The following is a 27819-nucleotide window of genomic DNA, read 5'->3' as shown; positions in this document are numbered from 1 at the left end:
AGGTTCAATAACTTTCCCTGATGAGAAAAAAAATCTCGGATATTAAGCTTGGGATAAGTACTATTTTAAGTCAAAACAACCTCTCAATTCGAGAGTTAGGGAGCATGGGGGAAACAGAACAGATTAGGTCTAACGGGATACTCAAATTCTACTTAGATGGCTGTGAGGGCATCTCTGAAACAACCGCATAATAAGCTGAGGTGAACTGGAGAGTCTCCAGTTACAGAGCTATCTAAAGGCAACATTTCGTGATGGTTACAGAGGTGAGGCTATAGGGAAAGGAGAGGAAGCTCCTGATCCCTCTTAGCACCTTGAGGTCCTCAATTAACCCCACCCTCCCACCCTCATTGTGGAAGTGACTCTTGGGAGTACTCAGCCTGTTTTGCAAGGTAGGAGCAGAAGATGCTCCCCTCTGACTAAAGAAGGTTAAGCTTGGGCCACAGATGCCCTGCCCTCCTCAGTAGAGGTAGCGTCTGGTTGGGGTAAGTATCAGCTTACCACACTGTGTGAACATAGTGTACTTCTTCTCTGTGAGAAGCGGCTGCCACCAGTGAACTTTTCCAAGGCTTTGGAGGTAAAGTAGGCAGGGCAGAGCAGGACAGGGGCCAAACACGTGTGGGGCTTTGCGGCACAACATAAGAAGCGCCCTCTAGAGGTCCAGCTACTAAAAGACATCTCAGTAATTGCACTTAGCCAGCCAATTCTGGGTCAGTTTGTGCCAATTCTGGGTCCGTTTGTGCCAATTTCTGCTCCTTGGCTCAGGGCAGATGACAGACATAACGACCAGCAAAACCATTAGGGTGATTCTGAGGGCAGAAGGTTCTTACTTCAACACCTGAATATTTTGTGAATCAAACGTATCTTCTTAAACCTAATTAGTTAAAAAAAAAGGGGGGGGGGGCAAGCCTTGTACAAGCCTATTGCTCAGCCTGTCTCAGGGAAAGCCTGATTTTGAATATGTAAAGGCCAGGAATGCCTATTATTTAGTTCTTTGTTTTATTTACTTTACCAGATATTAATTTGTAACCTGGGCATTATCATTGAAAACTTGAAATATGCAAGCGGTAGCCCAAACCTATACACCCAACATGAATTATTGACCTTTAATTACCGAGGCAGTTAAGTTGTGCTATAAACGAGTTCATCTCTGATTGCAGCTATAACCCATGCGGTTTGCAATTGAAAGAAGGGATGATAGAAGATGGCAATATAGCATGAGAACATCCATGAGTTGATTTTAGTGGGTAAACTGACATATATACTGATAACTGTTTGGTCTAGCCAATGCATTGGAATCTAAGGAAAGTGAATAAAATTACAGGAGCATATAATTGGTGTACTAAACTCATTTTCTTATGTTATCACAGCTGGCATCTTCAGGTTATTAAAAGCTTTTAAACCAGTCATCTTCAAAGAGATCTAATTGTCAACATGGTCTTTATACATTTTTCCTGTTAGAACAGAGAAGGAGAGATATAAACAGGCGCAAGTTTTCTAGGCATATCTTTCTTATTTCAAGTTCATGAGGAAATAACCATCCTTTCGATTTCCTCATTTAATGCACCAGGCCACCAAACCACAAAGGATGAGTTATTAACACTATAACCTGAATAAGACTTTTAAAAAATTAATTTATTAGTTCCAGGAAGTTCTGTGATCATTTTGCATATAGAAGGCCCTATAAAAAGTGACTTTCCCAAGTATAAATGCCATTACCAGAACCACAAAGAATAATCTTAGGTCCTGACATTCTTGGGAGCAATTCACACTGTTTCATCTATTTATTCTGGCCATGCAATCCAGGCACATTTTTAGAAAGGTTTTCATACTCTACCCATCATTCATCCACTTATTACCCACACTCTCCTCAAGGAGTCTCCAGCAGGAGAAATAGGGTTAACAGAATAAGACAAAAGAAACAAAAGTACTCTCTCCCTCTCCTATAGCATTCTAAAACAGGGAAAGCAATCCTGTGCATGGAGAGGTAGAAGTAGGAAAATAAGAGAGTGTATCTGAAATCTGTGTTCCTTCCTGTCATACTAGCAAGAGTACAAGTGGGAGCAGAGAGCCATTAGTGGTATGTAGCACACTCTAATTTTATTTTCTGGAACCTGCAGTGTATACCTTCTTGGTCCTGAGAATGTGACCACTTGACCTGCATTGATTCATTCTTGCAGTGTCCGCTGGTCACTGACTGAGGTGAACTAGAGAGTCTCCAGTAACAGAGCTATCTAAAGGCAGCATTTTGGGATGGTTACAGAGCTGAGGCTATAGGGAAGGGAGTGGAAGCTTCTGTTCCCTCTCAGCACCTTGAAGTCCTCAATTAGGTCCTTGAGGGTAGAGTGGTGCCTGTCTTGGCTCCCTCAGAGCTGCTTCCTTCCACTGGACTGCTGCCTTCTGCTCAGTACTACTGACACTCTGGGAGCCCTGTGCTTTGGGGGAATTTAATGCACTGAAGCCATACTGAAGTCCATGACTCCTCTTGAGTCCACTCATGTTCTCAGGTGAGAACACAATCTGTCTGAGGCTTCAGAAAGGCACAAATCCAAGGGACATGCTGAACTTGGAATCATCCAAACACTAAGGTCTGTGGCCTCAATTTCTACTACAAAGACTTCTTGTTCAGAAGGTCTCTTGGCCTCTCATATACACAGACAGCATTTCACTGGTTTTCCAGACATATCTGAAACTCAGATGTGGTACGGCTTAGACTACAACTGGAGTCTGTCCTACGTGTTTATATATTTGACCTCCAGAGACTTTTCAGCACCAGTTGATGAAATAATTTTCTTCCCAAAGTTTGGCTTAATCTATGAATCATTGATCATTAACTTGGTCCCAAGTGAATACAGCCCAGTATGTTGAGGCTCAGTAAACTCTGATTCCGTATTTCAAATCACTGCACATAATAATATTTTTTTATTTTTACTACATCAGTTAAAAAAGTACTATAGCAAAGATTTCATCTATTTGTATGTAAGCATAGCTTGTATATGCAGTAAAGACAAAGTATTCAATTACTACTACTTAGCTACAATGTTAAGAAACTGTTATTGCACATGGAATTTAGCATGGAAATACTCAGGCATCTCAATGCAGAATTATTTTAAGCCCACTACACCTACTGCGTTTGCTGCAGTTATAAGACATCAACTACCAATTATGATAATATTTTAGTTACTTTATATGTCAAGAAAAAAGTCATAAAGTAAGATAATAGTATCTTTCAGAAAAAAATCTGGAGTAAGACAGTTAAATTAGTAATCTAGATAAATTTAAGAAGGAATAACCCTGTGTTCTCAAATTTCAATACTTCATGTTTTTAGTATGTTTACGAGCTAAAATGGAATGCCATAGCAAATTCAAAGACATCAGGGCTTTCCTTATTTTAAGCAATGAATTAAGCCTGAACATAGCACAGAACGTTTAGAGAGTAGACAGCTATTGGTTTCTGGTCTATTACAGACCTGCCATGGTTCTACTATCTGGCCTATTATAGTTCTGGGCATGTCTCATCAAACAGCTCCTGCCATCACATTCATTTCATCATGAGTCTAGTTGTCTTGCTCCCTGCCAGTCTTTTAGAAATAATAATAATTCTAATAATAGTAAAAAAGTAAAGATGTTTACAGAAAGTTATTTCCATTAATGAGATTTCTAGGTCATTGAACTTTATTAATGTTAAAAAACTTTAGATATTTTTGAAGGGTCGATGTTTTTAATACACATACAAATCATATATAATATAAAATATATATGTGCATGGTTTTTAATTTTTCTTAATGAATAATGATTTAAGTTCTAGAATAAGATTTGAGTTCTAGAACATTGATACTTTTGGGATTCATTTATTCATACATGCATCAACATGTACTTTTTGAGTGCTATGTTCCCAGAACTGTAAAAGGCAGTAGAACTAAAATAATGAAGAAGACGTATGAAGAACCCTCATGGTACTCATTCTCTAGTTGGTATGATGAACACTTGCCTCTACAACAAAGGGCCCTGACTTCTACTGTTTTGTTAACTGTTGTTAACTCTGTTGTCAACTCTTAATGTTACTGATACCATGTCTTTCCCAATCTGAATCACCACGCAGGTTTTTCCCTACATATCTCTCCAAGTCAACAGATAGCCATATACCTGGATGGAGCCCAAGTAGCTCACTCCATCCCTGCTACTGATGTGCTGCTAGCTGTACTTCTGGGTAGCTCCCTCATCCCTACTTTGAGTTTGGATTCATCATGTTTCCTTCCTTTATTAGTGTTACTGAACTCTAGTGATCTGATTCAATTACCATTCTCAAAGGTCTCTGGCATTTTTTTTCCCGGAAGACTAGTGTATCCATGTACCAATGAAATCTTGGAAGCCACCATTGCTATTACTTACAAACAGTGCAACAGAAAACAATTTTCTTATGGTTATGGTAGCCTGCCTATAATTCTCTGAACCTCCACCCCTCAAAAACTTTAAAAGACAGGTACCAAAACTTTAAAAAGAGAAGAATATTAGGTTCCTTACATTCCCATGTTTTGTTTTGTTTTGTTTTTAAGATTTATTTATGCATACAGAACTAGGAGGCAGGCCAGATGTGCAGGGGCGGTGAGAAGATTCTCCATAGACAGAGTGGGGAGCAGAACAGGCTGACTGACAAAGTACACTGCTGAGGGGAGCAGCGGGCAGGCCAGGTCTGCCACACCATGTGGGTCACCTCCAGGGTGGGGATCGAACTCATGCTGAAGTGGTTTTAGCTTCTTAGTGCTGTGCTTTAACCTCCTGCACCACCGGGGAGGGCCACATTCCCATGTTTTAACCATTGCTCTTCTATAAAGAGAGCAAGAATCCTGTGCTGCCTTTATGTAGATGGTAGCAAAAGAACTAAGACTCATTTATAGACTCATCAGACATCAGAGCTAGAAAGAGACCACAGTGGGTGACAAGGACGCATGGTGGTTAAGACTTCTAATTTTGGGATCAGATTGTTTGGCTATATCCTTTATATTCATTTGACCCTGGTCTATCTACTCAACATGTCTGTTGACATCTGTAAAATAGTCTGTACCTCGCAAGAATATACAGATGAAACGAATTAATACAGGTACAAATGATTTGTACTATGCCTGGTTCAAAATAAGCACTTGTCAAATGTTAGCTATTATTATGCTTGATTTCTTCATTTGTTTTCACAGATATAGATAGAACCCATAAGAATTTAGTGAACAGAAAGAGGTGAAATCAAAACATCAGGTATCCTAATTCTCACTAAATTTTGATTTTTTTTAATCCTGCTTAAAAAGTACATGTAGCTTTTATATACACTTCACAATTGGGAAGAAGTACATACTGCATCATTTAAATTATTATGAAGGGGCTGACTCAGGTGTAGATCAGACTCCTTACTGTTTAAAACAGAAAATTCAAGCACACAGTTACCTTGTTCTATTCCTACAACACCCACCAGGCAGGGTCAGTTCTACAGTGGCAAGTGACAAAGGACTAGGAAGCCATGTAAAGTTTAATTTTATGCACCTGCAAGGCAACTGTTGCCTTCCTTACCTTAAACTTGTCAACTTCAGTTTTTGAGCAGGTCGCATGGTATGATAGTACCTGAGTCAGAAGAAAAAGAAGACCTTCAATAACTGAATGACTCTGTTTTCTGAAATTCTCCTGGCTTACAAGAAATACATTTTGTTTATGTACATCACATTAAATAATGGGATTTTAATGTTCAACAAGAATTTTCCAAAAACCATGACATAGATAGCCAGTGTGTGACAATGGAACTGTGCAGTTACAGTGAATCTGTTGTCATGTTGACTGGAATGACAGTATGTATTAAAAGCTAAACAGTTCACATCAATTTGTATAGCAATTTACTTTGTCAATGGAATGCAATGAGGCTGAGACCACAATTCCCATATGATGTGAATATCTGTCCTGTAAGATACCCTGGAACATAAATAAAAGGTAGTGTGTGTGAGTTTCTTGGCTACACCATAGGTTACTTGCCGACTTGCTTCCGAGGTGGTCTTTTCCCATCTGCCTACTTTTATTATATATGAAAGATTATATCGTTATGTCCAGCCATCTTAGACCTTTACTGTAAGAAGATCCTATTTCCCTGCTGTATTGCCATCAGCCTTAATTTGTGACTTGTTTTGGCCAGTGGAATGTAGGGCAAGGTGGCAGATGCCCCTACTGAGCAGACCGGGAGCTGTCATGGAAAGCTGCTATCTCCCTTTTTTCCATCTTCACCCCAAGTTGGGAAGGCTATGGCCCCAAGAGGGACTGCTCTTGCAGCCGGTGATCCCAAATGATGAAGAAACAAGCAGAGCTATAGCCAACCCGAAGCTGATGACAGGTCAAGTGGGCAAGAGGCCAACCTTTCTGTTTACTGCCAACGATAACTTATTGACACAGGGATTTAGACATGCAAAGCCAAAGTTGTGGCTCCCTGTGACTGGCGTTGGCACACAGGGGGCCAGATGGCCTGCACTGGTCAATGTAAGTGGGAGTGTCGCGGCCACTTCTTTCCTTTTCCTAGTCTTCCTCTCTGGAAAAGAGCTGTCAGGCAACAAAATCTGCCTTACAAAATTGTTACCTGTGGGGTGATCATCTTGAGTATGAATGATCATTTCATTCATAGCAGACCAAAAAAAAAAAAAAAAAAAGTCTGCCCTGGATTTCAAGTTATGGGGAACAAGCAAACACTCATTTGTTTAAGTCAGTGTTGGCATACTATCCAAACCTCAAACACTAAATCTGAGGAAGGCTAAATCCCTCTTCACCTCCCAACCGCAGAGAATAGAGTCAGTATTTGGCCCTGAAAAGCAACACATTTTATTTTGTTAAACTCAGCATTTCCCAAATCTAATTAGGCATAGAAGTCTCTTTTAGATGATATAGTAAGCTTGGGACATTCCAACCCATTAAATGGGAACTTTGAGAAGTGCTGACCCCTGGCGTGCACCATGTAGGCCAGCAGCGGGGTCTGTGGAGTGTGTCCATCGGTTAGAACTCAGTGTCGGATGGGGGTGCCACTTCCCGGCTCCCACAGTTTGGGCAAGTGACTCCTTCTCTTGGACCTCATGTGTAAATGGTATGTTAATAAAAAACAAACAAAAATAAGCCAGGTACCTACTGGTTAACATCAGTAATCTATTCTTGAAAACAGAGGTTCCACCTGAAAATGCCAACTTCTATTTTTAAAAGATCTATTTATGCATACAAGAACTGGGGTATAGGCCAGGGGTGAGGGGGCTCACCAGAGACAGAGTGGGAAGCAGAACAGGCAGACTGACTGCAGTACACTGCTGAGGGGAGCAGCGGGAGAGACAGGAGAGGTCTGCTGCTCCATGTGGATCAGCTCCTGGGCCGAGCATCAAATTTATGCTGAAGCGGCTGTAGCTACCTTCATAGTGCTGTGCTTTAACCCGTTGGGCCACCAGGGAGGCCCCTATTTTCATTATTTTTAACTGAAAAATTATAGTGCATTATAAGACTTACAATCACTTCCTAAAATTTAAAAACATGATAAATTCCTGCATATGTATAAAACAAAAAAAGTTAGACTAGACGTTGCTTTAAGTGTTACTTTCTGATCATAATAACTAACATAGCTTTTAGAACTGCCTTATCTTCAGTACTACCTTCACTTCCACGATAAACACTTTAATAAAGTCACAGTTTTCTTTCTTTATACCATCAGTTTTTAATGTTTTTTCACTTTGGGAGGAGACTATAGTGACAAAGAAAAACAAGAGCTAAATATTCAAAGTGTGTGACAACACATTGGGACAGCGGTCCTTCCCTGGCCAGTCCTCACTGAGAAAGCCCCTCTGGGTGTTAAGACTCCACCACCTCTCTCAAAATGTCTGTACGTGATCCTGTGTGATTCAGGCCAATTCTGTCTGGAATGTGAATCAAAAGTTTATTTTGTTCAAAAAATATATAACATTTTGGGGACATAAATACATATTTCCCCAATATGAGTAAAGGCAAAAATATTATATTGAGATATGAATACATTCTATGAAAATTGGTTATTAAGAACCTAGAGATTTTTTCTATAAGAATATTCTGTGTTGTGGGCCTTTACATCAGTCTTAGGAATAGTAAGTGTAATGATACATGCTGAATACCCAGCACACATAGAGTCAACTTATATTTGTTGTTTTCATATTCAATTACAATCCTATTGTCTAAATAGTTGGAGAATTATATTATCTTATTGTATCTTCATCCTCTCATATCTATTAATAGATATTTTCAATGCAGAAATAACTGAATAGATTTTTGTTCTTGGCTCAGTTTATTTGTCTGTCATCTTATTAGAATTTCTTACTATTTACAAATCTTTTTTTGCTTTCTATCTTGGAAATTTATCTTTCTTCACCTAAAAAACAGTCTCACAAAAACTCAAACTGAAGTTCAAGATCTCTGCCACTAGGTGGTGCTTAGTAAGGCTTTTTCTGTGTAAGGCGTACTTGCTTTCTCCCCTTGTTTAAATCTACTGAACCCACTTTCTTCACTTGTTAACAAAGAAAAACACTTAACTTCCCTGAACTGAAACTATTTGTATCAGTGAAAATAAATAATAGAGATTTATTTATTACTGAGCTGCAGCTCTCTGTGTATTTTAGATAACAAGTCCTCTGTTAGAGGTATGTTTTGCAAATATTATCTCTCAATTTGTGGCTTCTCTATTAATTTTTTAATGAATAGAAGTTCAAAAAGGCGACAGTAACTGAGGGGAGAAATCCTACGAAATAAAAATAAATAAATTTTGATCAAGATTAATTTGTCATCTTGTTTCATGTGTCCTGAGAAAATTGGTCTCCTCTCAAGTTGCTCATGATTCTTAAATTTTAGCCACAGGAGTCCTTATGTCAAAGAGGAATGCAGGAGAGTCAGAACTACAGTGAACCTATGTGAGAAAGATTTGACTCACCATTGCCACCTCTGGAGATGGAAGCAGGCCTGTAGAAGCTGGAAAAAGTAGGGAAACAAACACTCTACTAGGACTCCAAAAAGAACAAATCTCTCCTCATACCTGGATTTTAGCCCAGGGAGACCACCTGCAGACTTCTGACATCCAGGACTTTAAGGCAATAAATGAGTGTTTTCTTAACCCACTAAATTTGTGGTAATTTCTTACAGAAGTCACAGGAAACTAATATTATAAATCTGTTTCTCTCCTAGTTTTCCCCAATTCCACAAGTGACATGTCAACCAATCAATTATTGAGACCAGAAACCTGTTATCTCCCTTTTATCTCCCCTCACATCAAATCCATCCAAACAGCTCACTTCCACTGCTACATATTGAATCTTTCCATTTCCACTGTCACAATTCAGGTCCTGCTCCCACCTGGGCTCTAACAATCTCTCCAGTTCTACCCTGGTTTCTTCCGATCTCTATGGCATATTATCAGGCAGAGTGATGTCTAAGAAGTGTAAATCAGATTATTCCACTCCTCCAGCCCTCCCTTCCCTGCTGAAAGCTTATCAGTTGCTTCCCATTGTACTTAGAATAAAATCTAAATCACAGATAGTGACTTAAGAGCTTGCACAAAATGGCCCTTGGCACTGTCCAGAACGCTCTTTGTGCTGTGTACTTTTTCTTTCATGTGTTCTATCCATATGCACCTCCCTTTGGTTCTAGTCACCGAGCTCTTTCCTACTTTAGAAACTTCCCCACTCATATCACCTGGTTTTATCCTCCTGAACTTAGGTTAACTGTCACCTCTTCATTAAGGTCCTCTCCCATCACTTTGAAAAACCCTCTCTCTCACCATGATGCTCTGAGTAAACAGACTATTTCCCTCACACCATTCATCACAGTTGGAATTACCTGTTAGCTTGATCATCACCTGCCTCCTCACCAGACTGTAAGTATCTTGAAGGCAAAGATCACATCTGCTTTTGGTCACTTATGCACATCTGGTCCCTGAGAGTGTCCCTGATAGTTAGCTGGCACTCCATAAATATTTGATTAATCAAGGAACATAAAATAATCTGAAAACAATCTCTTCATTCCCCAGATAGATCACTGCTTTTATTAGTAGTGTCCTGCATTGGTGTCTTTTCTTCAATGAATTTCTAATAATCTTAATGCCTAAAGTGAGCACTATAGGTGGGGTTGCCAAATTTAACACATAAAAATACAGAACACCCAATTAAATTTGAATTTCAGATCAGCAATGAGTAATATTTTTAGTGTAACTAATTCTGAAGTAATAACTAATTCAAAAATATTGCAAATATTAATGGTTGATGTGAAATTAAAATTTAACTGAGTGTGTCTGTTCTTACTTGGCAACCCTACTTCTACGTTCTCCAAATTAAAAAGTTTGGAGCCAAATATGGAAAACTTCAAACCATATCCTAAAATTTTATGTTCCTCTCCCACCGCTATGCTGCAACATTGCCGAGCACCTTTTTCTCCACAGTATTTAATCTGGCAAATCTAGTGAGGGCCTAGAGTCTGGTATATTTTGAGCAGTGTGAAATAACCTTATTAATCTAAGATTTATGACATATCTATAGATGCTATTGGAGGAAATATAACAAAAGTAGTCCTGATTACTTCCAGTATGATCAGTATTCAAAATAGAATTATTATTTTACAATTTATTATTTATAATTATTGTGAATATAAATTATGAGCATATTTTAATGTTTACATATTTTATAAATATATATTTATATATTTACATGTTTGTATATTTCATATATACATGTAAATATTATAAATGTTAGAAATATACATAAATGAGTATTTAATATTATATGGTATGTTGATATATAGCACTAGTGACTAAAAATCAGGCAAATTTCTGTAGCTCAGAATAAAATGTAACAATTAAAGAATTATATTGTTAAAATTACTATAGTCAAATCCTCTTGGATAAGTCTAAGATTCCTCTATGATTCCAGATTATACTCATTTTATTCTCTAAGTTGGAAATTTCACATCAAGCACTTAGTTAAGAAATCATTTCTGGGTAGTAATATCTTTGAGTAAAATGTTTTAGTTGAATGCATCAAATAGCTTTGAAGAAAGAAGGATCTTAATTATGCAAATACTTTCGCTATGAGAAACATGGTTAAGTTGTGAAAGTTTAGCCATAACACTTGCTAATTTTTTGACAGATAACAACACTTTTCATAAAGCTTACATACAAAAGTAAATAGTGTTATGACTACAGAACACTTGATCTACAGAACACTTGACAAATAGTAAATTTTCACAAGAAAATTTTTATCCTAGATGAACCCCATGCCTCTATTAATTTAGAAGACACTTTAAAGTAAAAATTGGTCAGTTTCATGAATGAGCTCTGACATAAGAAATCATTTTAGTTTCCCAAATAAGTCACTATTTGCAAAACCCTACCGACTTCAATTAACTTCTAGATTGAACCTACCCCCAGCAAGACAAAGAACAAGCTAAAGCAATTATCAGACCCACGGATGACAGTGTAAAGAAGTCATGTTTGTGTGTCACGTTACCACAGCAGGAAAAGACAATTAACTGTATCTCGAAAGAAACACAAGCAGAGCTATGAAACAGGACTGCTGTAGCCAGCCTTGCCCTCTGCCACATGCAGTTCAAGACAAGAGTCAAATGCTTGTCTTGCAATGCCAGGAACTGTCCCTGAGCTGCTGAGGGCAAATCTCTCACATCAATAACTTCAGATGTTAATTTATTGTGTATCTGAGCAGATGTTTGCTCCAGAACTGAGAAAGGCACATGACCGATCTAGACTGAGAGGAACATGAGGCTGTCTGGGCAGAAAAGGGCAGCCTGAGTATTTAGTGATATGTTTATAGTCCTGGTGGCAAAGTGGCACTTGGTGACCTTGGATAGCAAGAGTTACAATAAAATGACCTGAAGTAAATTTTCAAATAATTTACATTGATGATCTCCAGTGGAATAAAGAAGCTTTGCCACCAGCAGTACGACGCCAGCCAAGAAAAAAAACAGGCCACAAGAAATGAAAAGCCAATTAATTGGAATGACCTGGCAGAAGTGCCATCTGCCTCCGGAATGCCAGGATTTCCTAACAAGATGATGACAGGCTTCAAAGAAACTACAACTGAATGAATGTGTAGAAACTGAGAAATCATCCATCAAGTATTTAAGAAACTGCCTGCTATTTCATGAGACATTTGAAAAAAGGTAGCTCACAGTTGTACCTGCTGTGTGATCTGTTATCATGATCTGTTATCATGATCTGTTATCATGGTCCTAAAAAAACCATTCTTATTTATTTCTAATTTATATGCATGTGTGTGTATTAATTACATCATTCTTCCTTTTTGCACAATGCATACTTTCTTCTCTCTCATGTAGTCCCTGTAAAATTCCCACCACCAATTCACTGTGTAACATTACCATAGTCCCTTGTATAAGAACACATTCCCTCCCCTGTTTTGACCACTCTCCCGCCCCCTCCCCTGCAGTGTCTCTGATTAATAGTTGCCTATTGATTTTTTAATTTTTTAAAAAGATTTATTTACTGATGCATACAGAACTGGGGTACAGGCCAGATGTGGCAGGGGTGGGGAGTGAGAGGATTCACCAGAGACAGAGTGGGGAACAGAACAGGCAATTTGATAAAATACTCAGCTGAGGATAGGAAAAATCTGCTGCACCATGTGGGTCACCTTCCTGGCTGGGGATGGAACTCATGTTGAGGGCCAAGGAGGGCCCTGATGTTTTTAAAATTTATTACAATTATTTTTTCCTGGTCCCTTATTTGGTTCTCCCACATTCTAAAAATGTTTTTTTAAGAATCTAAAAAATTAATCAAACTTTTTAAACTTGTAGAATAAAATATACTTAGTGAATCTGGAGTAATAATCAATCATAGAGGTGACTTTAAGATGATTTGCTTTTTAATTCCTACATGCAGAAAAAAGGACCACACTTACAGTTCATATTAAAGGATGGGGTACATGCTAGTGTTATGTTCTTGTGATGGATATTTTGGGCTTCTTTTTCCCATTTTGGAAAATAAGTTTTATTTGGGGTCTCACTTCTATTTGGTTGTTAGTAGTTATATGGAACTCTGTGCCAACAATGATCATTGAGGCTTAGGTAGGAGCTCAAGAGGAAGGTGTGCTATGATTGATTAGTGATGTTTTCCACAGACTTGGGAGGGAAGAGTGGTGGATATGTGCTTGTATTTGCGATCAGAGGATATATCTGAATGTAAGAAACAATCTTTGGGTGAAACTAAGGTCAGAACTCTGAGTGAAAAAAGATGTAAAGAAATATTTTCACAAAATCATAGATGTCTACATTTAAGTGATTAGAGATATACGTAAAATACAGATATAATTTTAACTTCCAGTTTTGATGACAGTGCTATATAGGAGGTTACCAGGTAGATGTTGGAGTAAGCAAAGAAAGAGACTAAGTTTGTCTAGGTCTTCCCCCAAATCCCAGTATGATTTTGTTTTGAATAGCTTCTTTTAAGAGGGCTAGGTGCAGTTTCTTAGATTTATTTTGTTAATTTTACTTTTCATGATTAGATTTTTTCCCCCATGTTAACCATGCTGAAATGGAAATGCTGAAATATTATGACGTTATCTTCAGTGAATAGCTGTTTAGAACCATCCATCTCATGAAAGCAATTTGGTCCATGATGTGTTTCAAATTATGTCATCATGTAAGCCAAGTCTACTATATTTCCTGAGCACAGAAAATCAGAATCATCCTCTGAATCGCCATTAGATTGTAGTGTCTTTAACGCACAGCAGTACTTGGTTTTGCTAATGTGGATGAATAGTTTGTAGAATATCTACAGTACTTCTGAGGGGAGGTAACTTCCCTTCATTTAGTCAAATTTTGTTTATTAGCCGGTCACCACTCAGTGTGCCAACATTGAAAAGCAATTTTACTGGGCAGCTGAGCATAGGGTCTTTGGTGTCAGGATGACTAAGTTCATGGTCCTGTCTCCACTAAACCTGTACATGGCCTAATTACATAACCTCAGCTTTCTCATCAGTAAAAGGTAGGCAAGATGTGCACTGTCCTTTCACATTTCATTCACCAGAGCAAGTCTGGTTTTAATTCATTTCATGGGAGTGTGAAAGTGTAACCCCACAATTGGTTCAGAAGGAAAAGAATCAAATATTGGGCAACAAGTACAAATGATTCCCACAATGGGTTAGGCACTCAAGTAGCCAGCTGTGCTAGAACTGTGTTTGAAATCAGAGCAAATGAGTCCAACGTATGAGCTCAAGTATATAAATTTTATGGTGTGTTTTTGACGTTTGCTTATTTTCTGATTCTCTTTTGTGTTTTAAAGATCATATTTGCTAGGCAGGATTTCCAAATAAGTAGGATTATAGTATGCATTTAAATGTTCTTGATTAAATATATATAGTTCAGGTAGTTAACAGCTCATTAAATAGTGTTGATTTGACTAAACACTCATTATCCCTAGAGAAGAAAGTTTTTTATAAGTGAAGGTTTATGATTGGCTTAGTTCTGTTACATAACTTTCAGGAATTGCTTAGTTATTAATTTCAATCATTTTAATGTCCTTAGGGTAAAAGAAACAGTCTATTTCTTTGAAAAAGTTGCATGTGGTAATAATTCTAATTTTGCTGGGTTTTTAGTAGTCTCTCATAAAAGATCTCAGCCATTAACACTTAAATTAAAAGGTTTTTTGATTAATTCTTTGTTGTATTCAATATGATTCTATACCTATTCATATTAGACTATAATTTATAACTGTTTTGAAATAAGTGTTCCTTTCCCATATTGCATTACTCCCCACATTTTATTTTAAAGTGAGGTTGTTTTTCTTAATCAGGTAGGTTATTAAATGTATGACTATTTCACTAAAGCTTTTCTAATGAAGTCCAACTTAGTTGCATTACTTGTTTGTTTATAAGAACCAAGGAGAGCATAGCATTCTTTTGAACTATCTGAGTAACCTGGATTAGTTATTGCCATTTCTAAAACAACTGTAATATGTGCCAATGGTTTTTCAGATGTATAATTTTACATATCAGAACTATTAGCCTGATTTCACTTGATGCCATATGTCTAAGTATTCCATCACTGAATATTTATATAGCTATTTTCTATGCTTTTCCCCCTCAAGAGTTTTACATAATAGACAAGTCTACCATGGTTGATGATTTGGGAGTAAGAGACATTCCTTATTGCACTGGTTATGCAGGAACAACACAGAAAAATTTGTTTGAAGCAATGTGGTTTTCCTGGGCATTCCATCGGCAGTGAAAGGGCTGAGAGGGAACCAGGCTTAGTTAACTCAAACTGGTTAGTCACAGTGGAAGAAAGGGAAATCCAAGACTAAGACTAAAATGGGCAATTTCTAATTTAATCTGACTGGGCCAAGGTCTGTGGCCAGAGAGAGTAGATTAGATTTGATGAAGTAAGTTAAAGAGCTGTATCAATGCAGTTGGGATATCCAGGCCATGACCCATTCTCTTTCTCAGGAAAGACCTAGTGAGATCTTCATTTGTGTCAAGCACAATATATACTGGTGTTCCAATCCTCATGGAACTTAGTTTCATCAGCACAGATGCTGAACCAGGCAAACACAGGCACTGAAATAGTAACTGAAAAGTCAACTAGCAAAATGCTGAAAGAGATAGTGGGGGTAGAAGGAGTATGGGGAGGTGCCGGGAAAGTTGGTGATGGATGACTCTGAAATAGCATTGAATCTGAGACCTGGGGTGGGGGTGTGGGGGGAAGAATCAGCCATGTCTAGGGATAGAGGGAAGGGAATTTGGGCAGAAGAAAACTTTTCTCTAAAGTGCCATAAGGGCAATGTGAGCAAGGCAGGAGTGATCTGGAGAGGGTGGGAGCATGAGGCAGAGGCAAAGTATTCTAGGAATGTGTACGTCAATGAAGGACTTCACTATAGTTGATGGGAGGACAGCGGGTATCAGGCAAGAAGCAAGAGGCATGATCTGGCAGCTTTGTAATCACTGTGACCTTGTAAAGCCTTATGTACCCCTCTCCAATCACACCCCACCCATAGGTGACCCCCTCTCTGACTTCTGAGGCATCTGTTCCCTTGGTATCTCATGTCTTTTGTCTGTGCTTGAACTTATATAACTGGATCCCTATTACACATGGAACATGACCCCAGGGCTGTGTGGAGGATGGATGGGAGACAGGCAAGAGTAGCTGTGGGGAGACAGTGGTGGCTGGGCCAGGATAACAGAGGTAGAGCCTGAGATCTATGGGGACAATGCACAGGGATCTGAAAAAAGAGCCTGTTTCAGTGAGAAAGGGGTCAGAGCCATCGTAATGCTCAACTTTGTCTTTGTCTTTAATACGCTCAGACAGTTGACATGTGCGAGAGAGCTCTACTGCTTGAGACCTGCAAACTAGTCTCAGGCTAGTTCCCATACTTGACAGGCTCCACCCTGGCCCCTTGGGCTGTGGCCTGCTCTGCTGGGGAGAAAAATCATATATCCCTAAAAGTATTTCCAGACGATGTTCCAGATATCTGGGATCACCCAAACTAAGCCCAAGGACCTGCAGAATTCCCCCCGGTACTTCACAGACCCCAAATACACTGCCAGGACCTGCTCAGGCTTCTCCCCAAGCTTTGGACTGTGTGAGGTTGTTTGCAATGTGCAGGTTGGGGCTGTTACACATTGTCCAAAGTCAGCACAGTCCAGACAAGGGAGCAGAGAGCTCTAACCTCTTCTAATCTGTTTCTAGGATAGATTCCAGCTAATTGGATCCTGGCTGTGATTTTACTGCCCTTTGAAAGTAGCATTCCCTTCCTGCCCAACATAGTAAAGCAAGATATCAAGATCCTGAGCACCTAGACGCTGAGCATGATGCTGAGGGCAGGCCAGTTTTGTCTGGTTGTACACCATGTTCTCAAAATCCAGTGAGCAGGCACACTCAGACATGGTTGTGCCACTGCAGAGAACTGTTCTCTTTGTCACTCTGTGGACCTGAGCCAGCAGGCTTTGGGTCAACATTTTCTTCCAATAGAACTGAGAATTAAGGATTGAGTTGCCAGAGCTCACACAGACCCAGCTATTACTCTTCGAATCTGCACTACAGAACCAAAGCATTAGTATGGAAAGAACAGTTTCCTTAAGATAAGTTAGTGATTTCCAGTGAAGTGAAATAAATCTTTCCCCTAGCTTGAGCTTTTGAATCAACTGGTTCATCTTCATTATTTGTATCTTAAGCACCGTCAGCACCATCTCACGAACCAGAAGCCTGCTCCCCCGCCACCCACTATAGAACACAGACTCCTTACTTTGGTTCTCTTTCACTTCCATCACTGCTAGCCAAGGACCCCAGGGCAACTTGTAGGACAGTCCTGCAATTGGTAACACATTCTCCAAAATATACCTCATAGCACGATTGGGCAGACCTCAGCTTGAATCCTGGTGCTGCTACTAGCTGCGAATGTCACCCCTGTGAACAAGTTTTGACATTTCTGAGCCTGTGTTTGCTTATTTTTTCAAGCGGGAATAATACTTACTACTCCATACTATTGTAGTGGAGGTTAAGTGAGATACACATATTCGGTTAAAGTTAAATTATACATACATACATATATAATATACTCATACATACATAGATAAGAATACATGACCTAAGAGTACATGACTCCTGATAAAACTGCATTTTAAAAAGCATCAATGAGGGCCTCCTTGGTGGCGTAGGGGTTAAAGAGCACTATTAGGCTTTCACCAGCCACTGAAGCACGTTTGATCCCTGGCCAGGAGCTGACACCCATGGCACAGCAGACCTCTACCCGTTTGCTCTCTTCAGCAGTGTATTCAGTAGATCCACCTATTCTGCTCCCTATTCTGTCTCTGGTGAATCCTTTTATCCACTCCCCCTACCTCTGACCTATACCCCAGTTCTTGTATGCATAAATCAATAAGTCTTTTTAAAAAATAAAAAAGCACCAAAGAATAATATAACAAAAGGAGGAGAAAGTAAAGAATGCAAATAAATGAAAGAAAAACATTTAAAACCCATACGCCAGAAGTTACCATGAGGACTATGCTAAGTTAATCCAAACATCCTGCTGTGTTTGGGAAGTCTTGTCTAGGATCCCAAAACACATTCCTTAGACCATGGCAGTGATGGCAAACCATTTGAGGGTGGATTTGATTTTGGAAAGCCACCAGATATCATTTAATAGGAAATAAAATGAAAATATGCACAACTTTTTGTTAAAAAACAAAGTATGACTGTGAAGTACTGGGATTCATTTTCTTCCTGTAGCTGCCAGAAAGCTCCCTCTAAAATGTCAGATTGATCATGTTCCTCTCCTGCTGAAAACCCTTTAACAACACTTCAATCACTGAACCTTTAGTTTCAAATTCAACTTCTTCAAGTAGAACAGGTGTTCTTAAAGACTAACAGATTAGTCTCAATATTCACCCTTACACAGACAAGTCTACAGACATTGATCTAATCCTTGCCACCTCTCATGCCCATCTTCCCCCACGACTGTCAAAGTGCCACGACTGTCAAAGTGTGCCCGAATTCTAGCCATGGCTGCCTGGTTTACCACTTTGGCCCTCCCTGTTTTGTCAATGAACCTCCTTCTGCCTGGAGTATGCCCTGGTGATTGTCTTTCAGAATTATAAGGTTTATTGCCACCTGTCCCTCAGATTACTTTCAGTACAAAGAAGCCATGATTGAACTCTAAGATACCCCCCACCACCCTTCTCACACTTGTCTCTCCTGAAACTTTCTACACTCCAGAGAAATCACTTTCACTTGAGTTTACCCTCTATTAGACTAAAGTTACTTGGAAGTATTGTACTATGACTTGAGAAATTTGTATATGTATGCATTTGTATGTTGCTTGGGTAAGGGTTGCATGAACTTTTAGCATGTGGTAGAGTCAGTCATCATACTAATGATGATTTCTTACAAACCTCAGAGTTCCCATTAAAATATTTCATAAATATTCAAGCGATGATGGAATTATTAAAGAAATGCAATTGGGCCCTCCCTGGTGGCGCAGCGGGTTAAAGCACAGCACTATGAAGCTTAAGCCACTTCCGCATGAGTTCGATCCTGCCAGCCCTGGAGGTGACCACATGGCGCCACAGACCTCTCCTGACCTGCCTGCTGCTCCCCTCAGCAGTGTACTTCATCGATCTGCCTGTTCTGCTCCCCACTCTGTCTCTGGTGAAGCCTCTCACCCTCTGCATCTCGGGCCTGTACCCCAGTTCTATATGAATAAATAAATAAATCTTTAAAAAAAAAGAAATGCAATTGAACCTTTGTTTATTGACAGAGGAGTGGGAAAAGAAGATGTGGTATATATATACAGAATGGGCTACTATCCAGCTATTTAAAAAAAGGTGAAGTCCTGCCATTTGCAACTGAATGGGTGGATCTAGTGGGTACTATGCTTAGTGAAATAAATCAGAGAAAGACAAATGCCATATGATTTTACTCACTAAACAAAAGAAAGAATCAAATAAAATACAATTTTAGCTTATTCAATCAAACTAGTGGCTACAAGAAGAGAAGGGTTATGAATAAGTTGGGCAATAGGGGTCAACCATGAAGTGAAGGATAGACTTTGGTTTACAGACTAACAGACTTAGTCTTAATGTTCACCACTATACAGACAAGTCTACAGACATTAATTTTTAATGAAGCACCCCTGAAATTATTTATAATGCAATGTTACCTGATTCCACCCACCCCCCAAATAATGAAGTACAGTTCACTGCTCAGTTGGCTATTTCTTTTTTGGTAAGATTTACTTATTTATTTAGACATACAGAACTGGGGTACAGGCTGGAGGTATAGAGGCAATGAGAGGATTTACCAGAGACAGAGTGGGGAGCAGAACAGGCAGATCAACTACATTGCTGAGGGGAACAGCAGGCAGGTCAGGAGAGGTCTGCTGCACCATGGTATCACTCCCCGGGCTGAGGATCGAACCTGCACTGAAGCAGCTAAGGCTAGCTTGTACTGCTGCTTTCTAACCCATTGTGCCACCAGGGAGGGCCTCAGTTAGCTATTTTTGCAGGAAGCACCACTATTTTATACTTGTAAGTTTTTGCTATTGTTAAGAAATTACCTTACTGAATTCTGGTATAAAAAATGATATTTGATACTTAAAGTAGTAATGGATTATAACACAAAGTATAAAATAAAAATCCATATGTTCATACAGAGATAAATAAATAAATGGATACTGAGACAAACAACACCTCTCTTACACACACACATATATATATACTTCCTTACTGGTATCTCAGGAGGTGCCCCAGATAGCTGCCTAGAATTTGTAGATGTTATTCACAAAATTACAAACTGGCAATCACAGTTTTCACAGATATTTCACAGACTATGTCCTAAATTTGCAATAAGTGCTTGCAGAAGCTGTTAGCAAATCACAAAATGCTTCACATATCAATTAGGTATAAAATCAGGTTCAATCATTCATTTGTAAATAAATGCATAAATAAACAAAAAAATATTTATTAAGTGTCTACTATGTATCAGCTACTATTCTCAACACTGTAATAGAAATTGTTTCTCTTTTAACTAGCTAAAAAAAAAAAAGCCAGTATATAGGTCTACTGAAATTTATACTTAAAAATGGTTAAATTGTGGCCCTCCCTGGTGGTGCAAGTTGGCCACAGCACTTCAGTGCGAGTTCGATCCCGAGCCATAGAGGTGACTCACATGGTGTGGCAGACCTCTCCTGGCCCCTGTGCTGCTCCCCTCGGCAGTCTACTTTGTCGAGCTGCCTGTTCTGTGCCCTACTCTGTCTCTGGTGAAGCCTCTCACCACTCCTGCGCCTCTGGCTTGTACCCCAGTTCTGTATGAACAAATAAATCTTAAAAAGAAAAAGAAATTTGATTCCAAGACATTTAAAAATATGGTTAATATTGATGAGATTCATATGGAACAAAAGAACTTGAATAGCCAAAACTCATGACTAAGAAGAAAGAGAATGGAGTCATTACAATCCCAAACTTCAAGCTATACGACAAAGCCATCATAATCAAGCTGCATGGTACTGGAACAAGAACAGACATACAGACCAGTGGATTTGGATAGAAAACCCAGAGGTTTATGGGCAGCTAATCTTTGACAAAGGAGCAAAGAAGATAAAATGGAACAAAGAAAGTTTGTTCAGCAAATGGTGCTGGGAAAACTGGGAAGCTACATGCAAAAAAATGAAACTAGACCACTACCTCACACCATACACAAAAGTCAACTCGAAGTGGATTAAACCTAGACAGAAGAACAGAAACCACAAAATACCTGGAAGCAAAGATGGGCCAAACTCCATACAACATACACTTCAATGACATCTTTAAAGATAGAGCACCCAGTGCAACAATAGTGAAGGCAAGGATAAGTAGATGGGACTACATCAAGTTAAAGAGCTTCTGTACAGCAAAAGAGACATTACAAAAGACAGAACATCCCACTGATTGGGAAAAAAATTTCTCACAGAAAATGGGTGATAAAGGATTGATCACAAAGATATACAAAGAACTGATGAAACTCAAAAATAAACAACCCCATTAAAAAATGGGCAGGAGAGCTAAAAAGACACTTCTCCGAAGAGGAAATGCAGATGGCCAACAAGCATATGAAAAAATGTTGAACGCCACTTGTAATAAGGGAGATGCAAATTAGAACCACAATGAGATACCACCTCACACCAGTGAGAATGGCACATCTTAAAACAACTAGCAACAACAAATGTTCGCAAGGATGTGGAGCAAAAGGGACTCTCCTGCACTGCTGGTGGGAATGCAAACTAGTACAACCACTATGGAAAACTGTTTGAAGTTCCTCAAACTTAATGCTTAACATGGAGCTTCCCTATGACCCAGCAATCTCACTCCTAGGTATCTACCCAAAAGACACAAAAACACTGACTCAAAAAGATACCTGGACCCCCATGTTTATTGCTGCCTTATTTACATCTGGAAGGTCATGGAAACAGCCAAATGCCCAAAAGTGGATGACTGGATTAAAAAGATGTACATATACACAATGGCATATTACTCAGCAACAAAAAAATTAAACACATGTCTTTTGCAGCAACTTGGATGAAGCTGAGAAGATCATGTTTAGTGAAATAAGCCAGAAAGAAAAGGAAAAATACCAGATGGTTTCACTCATAGCAGGAGTATAACAGACCAGGAAAGAAAACTGTAGTAATAGTGAACAGCTATAGACCAGAGACATTTTGTGGAGTGGGGAATGGGATCAAAAACAGTGGGGGGAGGGAAACGCACTGGACTATGGTGATGGCACAGGGTGAATTGGTGATGGGAAGCCAATGGGGAGTACAACAGAGATGCAAAAATGCACAAAATGTTGTAAAAATAAACTAATATAAAAATAGGTTAAAATGGAAAATTTTGTTTTGTGGTTATTTTTGCTAAGAGAAGAAAAAGCCCAATCCTAATCAAGAGGACTTCCAGATGATCCCCTTAGCCGCAGGGTCACTGGGAGCCAGGAACTGAAGAAAGATGGCAACTTGTTACTAGGAGAGGCAAATATCTCCAACTCAGGGAGTGCTGAGGGGACAGTGCAGTCCCAGGAGTTCTTGGAAGAGTCAATGAAAGCAATTTATGATGGAAAGAGAATGTTGGCAGCGGACATTGAAGGCTCTAAAGCCAGGCAAGCCCTGGGGGACGTTCCTATCTGATCCTCTCTTCCTCTTGTCCCCTAGACCTGTCTGGTAGAATTTGATGAGATGGGGAAGAGTGAAGAGATTCATCGGGACCCCTCCAGGCCAGAGGCTCCTAACCCGGGGAGACTACCACTCAATCTTGTCTGACATGAATTCCATCAGGGAGTTCACCCATGTGGGAAGGGGACTGATTCAACAGAGTAGGCTTAAAGGAAGAGGGACAAGACAAAATAATGGCATTTCATGGGCATCCTATAAGTCTGTATGTCTAGCTCTTTATCCCCCAGTTAAAGAAAATTCTCTCCTTAGAGTTTAGGAGATTCTTTTGGGGAGGGGGGTGGGGAATCATCTTTCGCTTTTATCCTTTTCCCTTGCCTTCAGCTAAGCTAGGTTAGTGCCTTAATCATCATCTAGGGAAATACCAATTTTGTACTCATGGCCCATAAGGTGGCAAGGGAAGAATAGAGGTGATTACCAGAGGCTAACTACCAAAGTGGGTGGGCTACCTTCTTTTCTGTGATAGGAGGACACAGTTAATAGCATGAACAGATAAGAGAGGCTAAGGAGGGTGAATGAGCACTGAGTATAAGCATTCACTGATCATCTTCCAGATGACACCTCAAAAGAGAGGTGAGAATGGAAGCCATGGGAATTGTACAAGAATAAACTCAGTCCCTGAGTTCATTACTGGTCTATTATTTGCTTGCTTTGTTTTAACAGTATGAAAGTGTGGCTGTCAATGAAGGGAAGGCAGCTTCCCCATAGCAGCCCAATCTTTCTCTTTGGAATGTTGACATTGCACCATAGAATAATTAATTTTAGCTGTATGATTAATTTACTTGATACATTCTTAGTAATACCATTACATATAAAATGTTGAAAGGACAAGAAATAGATAAGACTTGGCTGCACAGTTTAATGTACATTAAGTTCTAGCAGAAGAAAACTAATTTACACTTAACTATAATGGAGAGCAAAGAGAGAAACACATAGCTGCTGAGTTAGAAACTTGACAGAGCTTTGAATGATGGGAAAATTTTGAGGAGAAATGTATAATTGCAACAGAAAATTACTAACATAGAAGGGATGTTGGAGTAAAAGTGGCAGAAGCAGATAGTTGATTTGTAGACCTGGATTAGTCAAGTTGGTAAAAAGCATGAAACACTGAGAAGAGAAATGAGAGCCATGGGTGGGAAAATAGTTCAGTGTGAGATTTTCAAGGGCCCCAAAGGCCAGGAAGTTTGCATTTGATAGGTAATGGGGGAGTAATTTAAGGCCTATGAGTGGGAGAGCGATGAGAGCAAAAATATGGTTTAGGAAGGACACACAGAAGGCTGTTACAATTGCTCAGTGAAGAGGTAATGAAGCCCTGAAACAGGATGGATGCTGTGGCAATTGAAAAGGCAGAAATGGATAGGAAAGGCTTTGGGGAAATGGAATAATGGGGCTGGCTCCTGACTCCATATGCCCTTTCCCCACCTTCTGTTTGACCCTAATTTCTTCCCTGTTCTGCAAATAAATGGTGTATACGGTATCACTTAGTACACTGACTTATACTTCCTGGAAAATTTCTCATCAGAATTAGGTAAGGTTTCATTTGCAGTTTCTATAAAAGACTCCCCAAGGGACAATTCTGCATGTTCAAAACGAAGAGTTTTCTAGATCTACATTTGTATTGTATTTTCCATTCTATTCTGGACTTCTAAAGCTTCTCCCTTTTCTCTTGATCTGTTCTTCTCAGAAAATGTAAATATACATTAGTAAGGCTCTTTGAAGCTCCTAGCTGTTCATACAGAATGAAAATCAGAATCATAAAATTAAGGTTATTAAAAATGATAGTAAATTCCACTCTGTTCCATTTTTCAGCTTTAAGAGCTTCTCTGCTCTTTAACAGCCTCAGAGCATTAATTTTATAAACTTAGTAAAAAGGACTTTAACAATAGAGTTACATAACTAAATTATGAGAAATTAAGAAACATAATCATCAAAATAATTGAGTTTATAGTGCAATTGTTAAGCAAAATTCAGATAATATATTAGCCACTTCATTTTTTAAAAACCATAAGAGAACATATATTTGTACTACCATATATGCATTATGGCTAAAAACTAAAATGAGCTGAACTTGTCAGTATGTGGCAACAAGGAAGGGACCCTGCCATGGCAGATCTACTTGCACTTTGCCTTGTTTGGGATGTATAGCTTTTGAAGAACTGTATGCCTGTTTTTGACATGGGGAGTTTTAATTTCCATGCTCTGGTCTTCTCTGCAAAGGCAGAGGGTAGCACAAGTCACAGGCTGCACTGGGTGAACAGCAGCAGGCTGGAGGCACTACAATCACAGGCACTGGAAAGCTGGCTCGTGTCACCCAGAGGGTATCAGGATCTAGGAAAGGGGGACCTGTTTTCAGCTCAGTTTGCTTGAAAATTTTAAGCAAGAAACTATATTCTTGATAAAAAGGAGACAGACCTTCATCTCTCCAGTCCCTCAATTGGATCAGCACAGGCTTGCAGAAAATCTTGGGTTGAGTGGAGACAGAATTGGTATCACAGCACGTGCTAAGTGCTATAGTTAAATCAACGGTGAACTTTCATAAACATTCTCGCCAAATATTTAACATTTAACTGTTAAAACATTTTCTTGTCATGTTCACTTAGCATATGAGGAAACCAAAATTAAGAGGACCTGTAGCTTGCCCCAAATCAACAGCTGAATGAACCAGTATTGCCCAACCATCATGTGGATGCCAAAGACAAGGCTCACCATCTCTTCCCTCGCCACCACTGGCGTGGATGGACCTTCTGCAGGTGATGCTAATGTGAAGAAAGGCCTGGATTAAAATACTTCCTGTGAGATGTGGAATCAACCCAAATGCCCAAAAATAGATGACTGGATTAAGAAGATGTGCTACATATACACAATGGAATATTACTCAGCAATTAAAAAAGATAAACTCATGCCTTTTGCAGCAACATGGATGGACTGGAAGGGATCATGCTTAGTGAAATAAGCCAGAAAGAAAAAGAAAAAGAAAAATACCAGATGGTTTCACTCATAGCAGGAATGTAAGGCATCAGGGGAAAAAAAAAAGCAATTGTAATAAAGTAAAAATGAAAAACGAACAACTATAGGCCAGTGACATTTTATGGGGGCGGGGTGCAAAGGGGATGAGAATCAAAACTGGGGTGGGAAGAGTGCAAGGGACTATGGTGTTGGTCTATGGGTAAATTGGTGGTGGGAACTCCACGGGGATTACAACCGAGATAAAAAAAAATGCACAAAATGAAGAATGATGTAAAATAAATAAATAAATAAAAACAAAAAAATATAAAGTATCAAATAAAAATACTTCCTATGAACTCTGAGCATTTTGGTGAGTATTTGTGGGAGTTAGCCACCTCAGAGTATTATCTGGAGAATACTTACTTCCAGAGGATGTGCAAAGTATGTATATTTATTTAAAATACCTTGGGGACAAAGAATTTTTTTTTAAACGTAGAAGAAATGTTGTGTTGTTTTTCAAAGGTCTTGTGGAACTGCTGAACAAATGTGTCCATGTCACCTCTCCAGGCCTATGAATTATGTGCTTCCCCTTTCCTCGGTGGGAAAGCCCTCTAGGGTGGTTGTCAGTTGGGATTATGGGACGGATTATTCCCCCCACTCTTGTTACCAACTGGAAAAAAGACCCTGTAATGAGATTACAAAAAAGACACATTGAGACATAGATCTTCTTGGGACGAGATCAAGTAGGATAAAAGCTGAAGATAGTAAGCAAAAATGAGATAATACAAGATGAGGAATTGGGTCAGATGTAAGTGAAGGGCTCTTTCCTAATCCTCAGTGGAGAAGGAGGGGGGGTTATCAAGGTTATCCTTGGGGAGAGGGATGAGATGATGAAAGCAAAGCACTGTATGGGGTTCTGTTCTCCTTCCCAGCCTCACCCTGACTTCCTCCCTCATAGATCTATTATTACTGTTATTAATATTGCTTTCTCTTGCTGAAAATTTGCTAGCTATATTCCTATAGAGTAGCTGAAATTATTATTGGACTAGGCTGGTTATAAATACATAAATATAAATACTTTCCATATAATTTTAATAGAAATATATAAATATTACATTTGTTCATGCTCATGTAGAATGCCTACATATACATAAATTGAGAATATCTATATTCCAAAGTTAATGATTGCTATAACATTTGTAGATCTCATTCCAGAGTTTGGGTTTAGTAGCTCTCTCTCAACAAATCATGCTTGTCTTCATAAACTCCTGAGCCAGGAAATCCTCCCAGATATTCTTGCCTATGGCCCACATGGGGTCATGGGGTAGGCACCATGTAGTCAGCAGAGTGAGGAAGACCGGGTTGAGTCTAGTTGGGTACAGGGTAACTGAGACTGGAAGAGACAACAGCAGAATCTCAACTGTGATTACCAAGTTCAACACCAGCACCAAAGCAACCACACAGGACATATAAGCCAACTTCTGGAAGGGTGAGATGGCCACAGTTCTCATCTGGACCTGGAAACTGGGGCATGTCAGTCACAAATTTTGCATTTAAGGATAGACAGCATCTGTCTTTACACCAACCAGATGAAGTTCACTATGAACTGAGGTGGCTGAGGGGAGTGGGGCTACGTTAACACTAGGGGATGGAAAATGGGTCCTTGGGGTGGGGAAGGAATTAGGAACTGGTACCTGAGACACCTTTCCTAGGAAAACTACCATTCATGCTTCAACCCAGTTAGTGCAGCCCCTTCTCAAAAGAATGAGGAGCCAGTGGGAAGTAAAGTAGTGAGAATATGAGTATTATGTGAATTATACTCTGACAGTGTGAAATAAAGTTTAGGTACTGGGGCATAGTGTGTATTTCCTTTTATAGTTGCAAATACTAAGAGTCAGTAGGTGAGATAAGTCTGTAAAGACCAGAGCTTGATGAGGTGTGACTCAACACTTGTTCTTCCAAATTCGTGTTCTTCCTTCAATCTATGGTGATTTCTTAGTAATATATGTACTACTACAAGCAGTAACACAGATGTTATTGTTCTTACTACAATTTTATTGACTGCATATTAAAATCTTCACGGGCATTATCTCATTTAATACATACAATTGAGGTGGATAGAAGAGTCAGATTTCAAAATGGTT

At 39.2% G+C, this 27819-nt stretch overlaps 1 protein-coding gene across 2 annotated transcripts in view; it reads right to left on the bottom strand.

Annotated features, from left to right (window-relative positions):
- Positions 1–27819, bottom strand: part of PDE11A (phosphodiesterase 11A) — a 304831-nt gene that overhangs the window by 125321 nt on the left and 151691 nt on the right. For both annotated transcript variants that reach the window (XM_004674489.2, XM_004674490.2), the window contains exon 10: positions 5557–5607. In XM_004674489.2, coding sequence (XP_004674546.1) covers positions 5557–5607 — 51 coding nt within the window. The remainder of the gene's footprint in view (positions 1–5556; positions 5608–27819) is intronic.

The sequence above is a fragment of the Condylura cristata genome, unplaced genomic scaffold (genome assembly GCF_000260355.1).
Source record: "Condylura cristata isolate star-nosed mole 26May11 unplaced genomic scaffold, ConCri1.0 scaffold00002, whole genome shotgun sequence".
Taxonomy (NCBI): Eukaryota; Metazoa; Chordata; class Mammalia; order Eulipotyphla; family Talpidae; genus Condylura; species Condylura cristata.
This window is presented reverse-complemented; position numbering and strand designations above follow the sequence as displayed.